Here is a 12,663-nt window from a genome sequence, read left to right on the forward strand (position 1 = left end):
TTTGTTAAATAAAAATGTAGGCATATTAGGTATCCGGGCATTTTACTTTAGTATCATTTTACACATAGGTTATTTTTTTAAACCGTCATTTACCTTAATTCTAACAATTTGATAAAATCTTTGTATCTTTTCCAGTAGTTACAATATTATCATTAATCACCGTCATCCAAGAGGAAGGAGTTGAGATGGTTACCTGAACAGCATATGAAATGGCAAGGCCGGCGTAAGCAGGTGGAACCTGTCCATGCATAAAAATGATGAGTACAGTAACAAGTGTAATGATAAATATACTAATGAAGTCCATTCGTACAGCGAGCCAGCGCATCCCACAGGTGAATAGGTAATGAGCTGCCATGTTAGAATTCAGTAGCTCCTGGTACCTGTAAGAAATAAGCAGCACAAGTCTATTTATACTCCACATTGCTGTATATTCTACTGTTTCGCATTGACTTCCTCTTACATAGTACTGTAAAAACTTAAAGTCTACAAAAAAACAAAATTCTTAAAAGGCTAAACCCGGGGAGAGTAAGTCTGAAGCCTGCCTAAATCTTGTTGTAAGCTGATCACAACATTTTATGCTTTCCATCTTGAATACATAGAGAATGCATATCATTAAATAAATGTCAGTTAAAAATGAAGACAACATCAAAGCACAACCAAAATATTGAACACCACATTATAGTCCAGCCCGCTTTTTGAGTTTTGTGTGAAATTATATCAGATTTGGCTTTTTTTCTCTTTTGTTTTGTGATGTTCAAATCCACATAAAGGAAATAAACGTGTATACCAAAATATTTGTAACTGCAACAATTTTCTGGGAGAAATGGTGCATTTTCTGGGAACATTCCAGGGGTGCCGATAATTTCAGCCATGACTGTATTTGGCTATGTCTGAATGCTTTTAATGTTGGGTTGGATAAGTGTGGGTAGTGATGATTCTCTTCACACTGCTGCTCCTCAAATGTTTTTTTGATGCGTATATGTGCACATAAGATTCTGCAGGCATGCAGTCACCAACACGGCAGTAAGCATCCCATGACTAGTGATTGCATTTTTTTGTCACATGCAACCTAGTGGATCCTTGTGGTGACGTGGACACACTAAGTATAAATATGCATTTACACTACATATCTGTTGTATTACAAATTGCTACAAAAAAAGGGGAAAGCTACTTTTATAAACCTAGGACACACCAAAAAACTTTAATATTTAAGTTAATTTGTTAACGGGAATAAATTGAAACAAATCCAACAACTTTCAAAAATATTAAAACAGAAAAAGCAAAAAAGTAAAAAATCCTTGATTCACATTCAAAATACAAGAAATCAAAACACAAAGAAAACAAAAAAAGAACTAAAGAAATCTACAAAACTCAAAATTATATGTTAATAATAATAACAAGCTGAAATTTCAAAATAACAATAATGAAATAATAAGGCAAAAAATCCAAAAACTTTCACAAACAAATCTAATGGCCAGAAGACTGCAAGACAGAAATGAAAAACGAGGAGAGCAGAAAGGCAGCAAGCATTTAGATTAACCAGCAAACTAGACAGTACACTGATATTCTATTCCATTACAGTTACGCACTGTTCAGATCTTGTTTACAATTGTAATGTGTGAGAGATGGCCGGCAGTTTATCCTGGCCAACACCCACAGGCCACTAGATGGAGTCCTCCCTGCAACATGGAGGTGCCCTGAATTCCCGCAGGGCATTATGGATAATGGAGTTCAGCTTCATAGCCCTGCTGGATATCGTGTAGGCCGCCAGGGGACGCTGCAGGGAGGCACGATTGTTTCTATTATAGCCCGGACGTACTCCCTAGTCACGTGGATGGAAGAAACGAAGTACTTCCGGGCTATAGGAAAAGAAGAGTTTTCATCTGAACCGGAAGTGCTATGGAAACACATGGACTGAGGGACAGAAGCACTTCCGAGTCAAGGACTATAAAAGGACTCTGGGAAACCCAGCAGATTGAGCCGGAGTTGGGAGGGAGTGTGACCGAGCTGCTGGGTGGAGAGGAGGATTGATTATTGTTTATTATTTATTGTTTATTATTGAGTATTGTGGAGGTGGAGGTGTTTTGTGCACTTTATCCAAGAAATGAAACTTATTTTTTTATACTTTTACCTGGTGTCTGGACGTGTTGTCTGTGGGTTTGGAGGAGCGACAGCGCCCCCTACTGTCACAAATGCTTATTTGGATATATACTTTTTTCTATATTATACAACTGTATCACCTTAGTTTTACCCTTTTACATTTCTTTTTAATTATAAATGATTTTTCTTTAATTTAATTATTAACTTTATGGCACAGTCTCAAGGCTGATTCAGGGCACATTTCCCTACATGTTGTACTTGTATAACCGTGTTTGTAACAAATAAACAATCTTGAATCTTGAAGACCTTGTGTCCTGCTAGAAAGCCTGATGACAGCACCTGATGGAAGTGACCTAATCTAGTGACTCATTATACTGTACAACTTAACAATTGACAAATGAACAAACACATAAGGGAGGAAATTCAATTCATGAAAGAAATAAAGAAGCCATAATAAGTCATTAAAAAGCAGTTTACATAAATATAACTTAAACAGAACACCTTATCCAAAACTGGGAACATCTAATAAAAAAACAAACATCAAACATGTGACCAACCTGTAGCATCAATTGTAGCTTTTTGCCCTGCCACTGAAAATATTACTTATGGTCCAGGAAACACAGTGCTAAGATTCCCTATGCTGGAGCTGCAACACGATGTGGATGCCTTGAGCTCACACCAAACGATCTTACATTTGAAATGTTCATTTTGCTCAGCTCCCACATAGTATTCAAAATTTAATTGTTGGGAAATATTTTGTCAGGAAAGCAATATTCCAATACACCCCTAGAGCTGATCAGACAGGCCATAAATCTTAAAAGAAGAAACACTCTCTCTGGAAAACCTTCTGGGCTCACCTATTGAGAAACTCCTCCTCTCTGCCGTAAGCTTGGATAGTACTGCGTCCCTGTAGACTTGATGTAACATGAGAGATGAATGGAGATATACTAATGTTATCCAGTCTCTTGAGTTCACGGATCATCACCCTTTCAGGACATGGAAAAAGGGATGTATTGCACATAATCAACCAACATAAAGATGTGCAGTCACCTACAACAGGCCCTGGCTAATAAAATATAGAATGACACAATATGGAACAAAAACTAGAAAAGGTTATTCAGAATAAAATGATTTTGGTGGTTACTTATTAATTAAAATGCTGCAACAATTTGAAGCACCCACTGTATGATATATTGTAAATGTTGCCAATTACTGTGTCTTTGTGGGATATCATCTGACAATAAGCGTATTCTACAGTTCATGTCAATGTTATCAAGTACAGGCTTCATGTTCAGCTTCAGATTTCATGTCGCCAATAAAGTAAAATAAAATACTTACAGTACCTTTGTATCCTCCCACAGACAGGTCAGTACAGCGTCAGCAACACAAACTGAATCCAAACAAAGACCTTGATTACTGAACAGGGGCCTCATGTATAAACGGAGAGTATGCACAAAAATGTTGCATACGAACGTTTCCACGTTCAAATCGCAATGTATAAAACCTAAACTTGGCATAAAGCCACGCACATTTCCACAGTAGCTCATTCCCTGGCACACACAAGTTCTGCACTTGGTTTTGCAGACTGGCAGCACTCAGCGTCAAAGCAGTGCTACTGTTCCTGTGTGGTTTCCCTTTCTTTTTTAGATCCACATCCCTGACGCGGCTTTGTAAATACACTGAAATTAACCACATATTGTTTATTAGTTTAATGCATCTGATTGTAATTAACCTGTAGCAATATAATGGTCCACAGAATAGTCAAACTATTCTAAATACCATAGCTGCTTTAGCGTTGTTACTCTCACTGCACCTTCTTCTTCTTTCAGCTGCTCCTGTTAAGGGTTGCCATAGTGGATCTTTTTCCATATTACTCTCACTGCACCACTCAGAGTATTTATATCACTGTACCTGAGAGGAGAATAACAGCTGTACAGCAACTGATTGGAAAGAGAATTATCGGTATACAGCATCAAGCACATGCTGTCTCAGCTATGCTTTCTATTGAACTGCTCTCATACGGCAAATGCTTCAGAGCCTTTCCTGTATGGACCTCGCGGTTCAGAAACAGTTTTATCCCTAGAACTATAAATGCACTCAATCATTCCATCAAGTGCTCCTTTTAGAACTGTTTGTTCTTATAAGTACAATTACCTCACTGTAAACTTGCAATACAGTTATAATATTGCACAACCTGAGCCACTTTTAAAAGCGCGTATTTACATATGAAGACAATATCATTTTTTAGATAAAATGCAGCAAAATATGTTTATTATATTATACAGATAAAACTTTAACTTAATTTAAATAATCTATACTGTTAATAAATAAACATGTGAGGACACGGTGTCGCAGTGCTAGCAAGGAGCTGGCGCTCCATTCACGGATTGTTCCTCACGCTGTATTCTTGCTGGGACTGGTGCGACACTGGATGGATAGAATAATTAAACATGTACTACAAAGAAATTTCAATGTTCCATAAAAGTTTTGAAGAATCATCATTGTAAGCTTACAGAAGGCTTAACGTCTATTACAGAGCTGATTGTGTGGCGATTGGGTATTTGGAGAAAGAAAAGTAAGGACAGGAATTCGAGGTTAGTATGTTTGAAAGAGACAGTACTGCTGCAATAAATTATTTCATCGAAGGTTGTGCACGGCGCAGCAATCATCTTGCGTGAGGCAGGAACAATCACTGTGCCACTGTGTTCCCATGTTTAATAACATGCTTTAACTCATATCATCATGAAAATATCAAGTATACATCTCAGTATTTTAATACTGTAATATCACAAATGTAATGGATTCTGTGTTCTGTCGGAAGAAGAGAGAGCCTGTTTAAGTATCACGTAGTGATTCACACACATAGAGCACATAGAAGGTCAAATACAAAACAAAGCATTTAACGTGCTACTTTAATTACGATGGGATTTGAAAAAACTAGTAAATTAAACAATTTTAAGATGAAATTTATGATGTTCTACTTTAATGACAAAATAAACTACGTGATTAAATTGGAAATTTTGAGATTAAAGCTGACATTTTGTGCTTTTTTCCCACTGTGTGCCTTGTTTCTTTTCTCTGTACCCTAATAAGCTTTCATATGACACTCAGACGGTGGGCTACGACTCACCATTTCACAGCGACTTTGATATATGACTTTTTTTTATTTCAGGCACTGTGTGACTTTGTGAACTTGAGCTTTCGAGTTTCTCCGACACTGTATGTCACTTGATCAACTTTCTTTTGTTGTATATACCACTGTTTAAACCAACAAATAGTATGTTTTCCCTTGCCTCCAATTGGTATTCACTGAAATTCTTCTATTTACCCCCATGCTTTTGCCATTGGCTTTTCAACGCTGAGCTTAAGGGCTATTTATATTGATTTGCATATTCAAAGAGGTGTAATTCTGGGAGGTGTTTGGGAGTGGCAGCAGGCGCATGCACGTGGGTTACTTTTTACAATGACTGGGATTTATGTAGCAGAAGAACATGGAAGTTGGCGAACGCACAGATTTATTCATCTGGATTTTTTTGTGCGTACGAACATTTCTGCTTTTGTCCGTACGCCATGTTATAGTGTGAATTCTTCACACGGCGTTATGCATGAGGCCCCAGAACACTGTCCGATAATCATTACACCAGACACACATCAGGTACATTCATACAAGCTGTTGAGTAGCCTTGTGATCTGTGGATAAGACCTCTTCCTTGAATTTAGTGGCACAAATACTAATGTTCCTGTACCAATTCCCAGAACAGAGGAGGGAGAAATGTGACTGTGAAGGATTGCAGAAGCCTTTAACAAGGCTTGTCGTTCCAAGGCAGAATGTTTTCTACATGCCCTAAAGCGCAGCTACAGTATATGCTAGTAATACTGTGATCTGACTTCACCACCTTTATAGTGGGTTACATTCAGGGTCTACGCTGATGCTGTAACAGGATGTAACTGTAATAGAGGTTCATGAGCATCGATAACATCTGTCTTTCTTCAGAAATGTAATACTTAACATCTTACCCCTCCCTGGTGTCTTCATGGAAGTACGTGAACAAGTATTCACAGTTTACAAAAGCCAGTTTGTAACCACAATAAATACAGTAATTCAACGTGAAAACAGTGCCTGCTTGTCAATGTATGACAAAGTTCTGTTAGCCAGTTCAGGATCATTTGGGGTTGGTGTCTACCCCTACTGAATTTGGTGCAATTGTGAACCAATCTTGGATGGGGTGGCCCGTTCATCACAGTGTCCTCACCATCACTCACTCATACTCTGCTAGTTCAGAGCTTCCAAAAGTGGTCCAGTGGTTAAAAAATGAGATGCTAACATGACATTTTTTCCAAAAGTCTAGACTGATAAAACAGAAAAGGAAATCCTCTATTTACAGGAGTCTGCTTATTATAGTCAGTGCTACTAACACTTGACAGCTGTTGCTGCATTCAAGACCTAGTGTGTTAATGTGGCCTCCAGCTTATATTATAGCCCATTGCTTACTTAGATGCTAATTCTCACTTAAGTCGCTGCTTAATCAAGTCTAATACATTCCCTTTTGTAAACTTACTAAAGTAATACCCAAGAATACCTGTCTATATCATCTACCCCAAACTATCAAAAAAGGAAACATTTTTGATGCCAGCGTTCTTGCAGCTCCAAAGGTTTACATGTCTCTCTTTGGATGCTCCAAGAGGTATTAGGCTCCTGCACTGTAGCACCTCCTAGTGTACATTAACTGCAACATTTAAATCAACACAGGAGACTCAGGTCTTTTGTTTTGGTGATTTTAAATCTCCTACATTTCTTATTTTGATTTGATTTGATATACTTTATTAATCATCAAGAGGGAATTGTCTTTTCTCATAACCTTTAGGGGTCAGAGCACAGGGTCAGCCATTGTCCAGCAGCCCTGGAGCAAATTTGAGGTTAAGGGCCTTGCATTTTGCCCTGCTGTAATATCTGATTAGAACCTGGGTTGTTTGTGTTTGCATAGACTGGAAATGGCAGTTATTTCATAAAATAAGACTGACCAATTGATTTGTCAATGCAAAAATATTTCTACAAAATATAGATAAGTACAGTGTTTTAAAAGCTGGAATTGTAATTTTCATTTACTTGAATTTGTTTTTTACCAAATCCATTATTAAAACAACAAATATTGGGCAAACAAAGGTACAAAAAATAATGCATCTTATGAATGAAACATAACTTTGAGTCTGTTAATTATCAAGAGGCTAATTTATATTAGGAAACATAACTTTACAACTTAAGTGAGCACAGGAAATGTATGACCTGATATATTATGAAGCTGAGTGAGCATTTGTGTGCAGATCCTCATCACTGAACTGTCTCCACCATATTTTGCACAGATTCTCCATTTGCAAAAGGGAAAAACAATAATCTATGTTCATTCCAAAATTTAGTTGGTGTCCCCAATCCAGGCACTGCTGTGTAACCAGCTACCTCTTCATAAAAGTGTGACTGATGGACGGCAGTTTCTTATTTTGTTTTGCTTTTGTATTGACAAGTCTGAAGTAAGGACAATAGACTAAAACACATTCTAAATAAAAAGAATTTTCATCCATCCATCCAGGCATTATCTAATTGACATTGTAATTAGTATGTAATAAGCAATTTATTTCAAATAAAGTAAAATAGTCACAATAGAAATCTAAAACGGACATGACAATAACAATTCTATAACAATTCAGTAATTATTTTCCTCTGTGATGCTGATCTTTCTAATCACAAAATATGTCATTACGATAGCAATTGACTAGAAGAATTCATAATTAATGGCAGAATTACGGTATTTGAGTGTTTCTCTAGAGTGCCTCTTTCTCTTGCACTATTTGGCTCAAAAACTAATCAGCACATTGTCAACACATAACAGGTTTAAGTTTACAGTTTGGTATTTTTCCATCTAGCTGTTTTAGCTCTAGACCAGTGTTTCCCAAACTCAGTCCTGGTGGACTCCTGTGGCTGCAGGTTTTTGTTCCAACCAGATTCCAAATCAGTGATAACACCTGATAGCACTGATCTCATTTAATTATTGGTATTTTTTTTTCTTTTATGCGACATTCAGAAAAGCTTAGCAGCATGATTTTTACATTTATAAGATATTTAGAAATATTTCTGCTTTTGCTATAATGCTTAACTCTCTTTTGTTGATTTCATTATACTTTGCCCTTTCTCTGTGCAGTTTTTCCCCTTCATTGTATCTTAATAATGACAATTAAAAACAAGCAGAGCAGACACGCAGGCAAACAACACAGAATAATCAAAAGCCACTACTTTAGAGTCAGACCCACTAATTAGTAAATAATGAATTAATTAAACAATTAGAAGACCAAGAAAAGTAGAATGAAAATCAAGATGAAAATACTGTTAAAAAGAAAAAAAATACCTTATTCCTATATAACTGCTTGGTACATTTTACTAATGTAACTAATTTCTATATTGTTCCCTAAATACAGAACTTGAGAAATTATCAGTTCACTTAATTAGCCCAGGAGTTGGAATTAAAAACAGAAGCTGGTTGGAACAAAAACCTGCAGCCACAGGGGTTCACCAGGACCGAGTTTGGGAAACACTGCTCTAGACCGTATTCAATAAACAGTGACACACAGACACACACACACACACACTCAGACAGACACCCACCCATCATCAAAATATCTATGTTTTAGGGGGACCATAAAATGGCTAGATCCATTGAAAACTGGACATTGAAATTTTTGTCAGGTTTTGCTCTTCCCTCATAAAACAATATGTTATAGTGGGTGAGGGTGCAAAGCAAAAAGTAGAGACCCCAAGTGTTTTACATAGACTAAGACTAAGCACCTGATGGGATCTGAAAACTCAAAGCACGTTGGTTTATGCTCCTCTGTCCCAACATGTGCATCACTTGCTCCAGATCACTGCAACATCTCATCATGACCGATCACTCAATATTACAGCATACTGTATGTTCCACAATAAAATGCAGCTCATTTCACAATGAAACTTTTAATGATAGAACAGGCAGATCTTAGCACTAATGAATGACTTGTTGTAACATAATACTGTATATAAAAGGTCCTATTGTGACCTACAGACTATAGGCCCAATTTTTGGGGGTCCGTTCTTTAGAGTCAAATGTGGAACAACAATCTGTAGTCTTCACTATGGCGTTAAAAACACAGACATGGACTACACAGAAAGTGGCAAGTTGGAAATTCCATGAGCAGAGATTTGCTGCCACAAGGATAACTGTTTTGCAATAATAGAATAATAATTTCAAAATAACACAGCTGTGACACCATCTGACCCTGTACTGAGGGTTTAGATAATGGATGATCCAAACAAATGAATGAATGAATTAATGTAAGAGTCCTCAGCACCACTGCACCGAGAGGAGCCCCTCAGGCTAAATGAGGGAATCTTTTAGCCCAGCAGTGTCAATTGTCCATTTTAACACTCCATTTCGGAGAGCCCAACTGGTTCTCTTATATTAATACTGTTTGCTGTTGGCTAAGTAAGCAGAATAACATCTTTAAAAAAATCTTCTAGAGTAACATCTGAGCACTGCATGCAAGTCACAGTTTATTATAATTAAAGTTTCCTTTGTTGTATTTTTTTATTACTACAGGAAGCTTATGTATTGGATATTTTGTTCTGTTTTCCAAATTTGCATCTGTTTTAATGGACATTTTAACATTTGTACACCATCAATGCTGCACTCAGGTCCTAATTCTGGGGTCCTAAGGTGGTTTGTCATGTGGTAGATGTGGCAATGCACTGTATCAGTGTGTGCCCCTACCCTAACCTAATTATGCCCCATTCCAACTCAATGAGCCTGAGCCTTATAGCAATTATGTACAGTATGGCTACTTTTTTTACCTGAAAATTTTATTAATAGGGTAAAGGAAGAAGCCCAGCGGGACCAGTGACATGAGAAACCATGGGAACACCGTGCCTATAGTTCCGAGGAAGAAGACGACCAGTGTGAGGTTCTGAAGAAGTAGTTCTGTCTGCATAGCCAGCTGCACATCCACTGGGAAAAACAAAGAAAAAAAGAAGACAACATCTACATATTGTGTCTGGCAAGGCTCTTCACTGCATACACTACATTTTATGCAGTACACTCTAAATTTCTAAAAAAATTATCCTGCAAGAATCATTTAAAAATCGGACGATCACATTGCTTATTAAAGGTAGATTAAATCCACCCAAAAATCAATACAAATGATGCTGATATAACTTAAATTGACGTTTATTTATTTATTTACTTATTTATTTTCCTGAAGTCGTCTAGTCATTTCCTTAAGGATTAGAGTAGCTTCATGGTTTTGCACCAGTGAATCTCTTAATTAGAAGTCCGTTGTTCTTTGGTTGTCTGCATTCAGGACACTTAACTGGTCCTTCTAGCTACTTTACATGTCTTTTCATTTAACCACTTGCCAAATAAGAGTGTGACACAAGTAATAAAGAAACAACAGCTAACCTGGTTTCATTTCTATTGATATGGATTTACCATCTGTATGAAAAATACTTGTAAAAAATTAAAAGAATAAAAGAAAATTTACTGTGGCTTAAAAAACATCACAATGATGTTCTCCAAAAAGGGAAACTCTAATATGTTAAAATATCTGAGGAGGAAGAATGAAAGCAATAACTAGACAGATAATTTAATAATACATTTCATTAAGAAAAGGAATTTGCTTCCACAACAGAGTCAGACCCACCTGAGAAAAATAAGCCTTTAACCAAAAAAAAAAAAAAAGAAACACCATTTTATATTTGTCACCTTATTTCAAGGACTGCAGTGTAGGTGACTTGCTAAATGTTACACACTGACCCCATCAGCTCTATAAACCTTATGACTGTTGCGAGGACTGAACAACCAGCCATGTTGGAGGCCATGCACAAGACAACCATCTCATTTTTCCATCCATTCATTATCCAACCCGCTATATCCTAACTACGGGGTCTGCTGGAGCCAATCCCAGCCAACACAGGGTGCAAGGCAGGAAACAAATCCAGGGCAGAGCGCCAGCCCACCGCAGGCTGTGCACACACACACACAATTTAAAATCGTCAATGCACCTAACCTGCATGTCTTTGGACTGTGGGAGGAAACCGGAGCACCCAGAGGAAACCCATGCAGACACGGGGAGAACATGCAAACTCAACACAGGGAGGACCCAGGAAGCGAACCTAGGTCTCCTAACTGCAATGCAGCAGCGCTACCACTGATAGATAGATAGATAGATAGATAGATAGATAGATAGATAGATAGATAGATAGATAAGGCACAATATCATAGATAGATAGATAGATAGATAGATAGATAGATAGATAGATAGATAGATAGATAGATAGATAGATAGATAGATAGATAGATAGATAGATAGATAGATAGAGATGTATTGTAGTTTATGACTCTAGCACCTTGAGATCATCTTACCTTCATCCATATCTTTAGAAAACCGGTTAAGAATACGTCCGAGTGGGGTGGTTTCAAAAAAACTCATTGGACTTTGGAGAATTTTTTCGAACAGCAAATCGTGAAGTCTTGACGCAGCTCTCAGAGTACACTGTGAATCACAATAACACATACACTTACAGACGTGTCACAGTTAACATTAAGCAGACCACAATGGTCTTTTTCAAATGAAATAATAGAATAAACTATGCTATTCATTTATCCATTCAGTATCTTACTCTTTATAGGGTCATGGGAAGCAAGAGGACGAGAAAGGGTCAAGACAAGGAAAACCATAAGAGCATACTCAACTCAACTCATCTCAACTTCTATTGTCATTTATTCTTTATGGTTGAACGAAATTTCGATCCTTACCATCCTTGGTGCATAGGGAAAACAACATTCATTTAACATACACCAATGTAATTTACAACAAAACAAAAGACGCAGAGGTATACAGCTCAAACAATGCTCAGTATCCATAGTAAAGTGCAGAATGTAAAGTGACATTACATAATTTGAGGAATGTTATAGGGATACGGTACTGGGTGAGTGTCAGCTTGAAGAAAAAGCTATTATAGGAATTGGCTGTGCTGATCCTAATGCTGCAGTATCTTCTACCTGATGGCAGGAGGTCTCTCTGTATTATTATATATATAAAGTTATACATGCCCCCTACACACCCAGACCAATATATTATATAAAAGTAGAGACATAAGTTAAAAACATAAAGCAAGCATTTTAATGGGTTATGAGGAGAACAAAAGTAAAATCATTTGAAAATTATTTAATACAAGCTAAAATAAAATTCTGTAAAAATGAAATAATTTGAAAATATTTATTTAATACAGACAACATAGAAATATTATTATTATTTAATACAGGTAATTAGAAAAAAAGTGGGCCGTGGCAAGTAGTAACAACACACTTTCTTGACATGTATGTTACAATACTGATACAGAACTGCACAGCAGTACGGCTGGATAGCAAAACGGTAACAGTGTCGCTGTCCTCAGCCAACCATAGCAACTGAACAAGTTGCAAATAGGCAGCAAACACTAGTTTCCTCGTTACATTTGGGTTATTTTCACCAAGAGAATCTAAG

At 37.1% G+C, this 12,663-nt stretch overlaps 1 protein-coding gene across 1 annotated transcript in view; it reads right to left on the reverse strand.

The window, feature by feature from the left end:
• Window positions 1-12,663, reverse strand: part of LOC120538190 (multidrug resistance-associated protein 5-like) — a 115,615-nt gene that overhangs the window by 27,877 nt on the left and 75,075 nt on the right. Inside the window, exons 19-22 of the mRNA XM_039767643.1 lie at window positions 11,541-11,670; window positions 9,974-10,127; window positions 2,958-3,086; window positions 194-380 (exon numbers count right to left, since the gene is read on the reverse strand). Of these exons, the coding sequence (XP_039623577.1) occupies window positions 194-380; window positions 2,958-3,086; window positions 9,974-10,127; window positions 11,541-11,670 (600 nt within the window). The remainder of the gene's footprint in view (window positions 1-193; window positions 381-2,957; window positions 3,087-9,973; window positions 10,128-11,540; window positions 11,671-12,663) is intronic.

The sequence above is a fragment of the Polypterus senegalus genome, chromosome 10 (assembly GCF_016835505.1).
Source record: "Polypterus senegalus isolate Bchr_013 chromosome 10, ASM1683550v1, whole genome shotgun sequence".
In the NCBI taxonomy this organism is placed as follows: Eukaryota; Metazoa; Chordata; class Cladistia; order Polypteriformes; family Polypteridae; genus Polypterus; species Polypterus senegalus.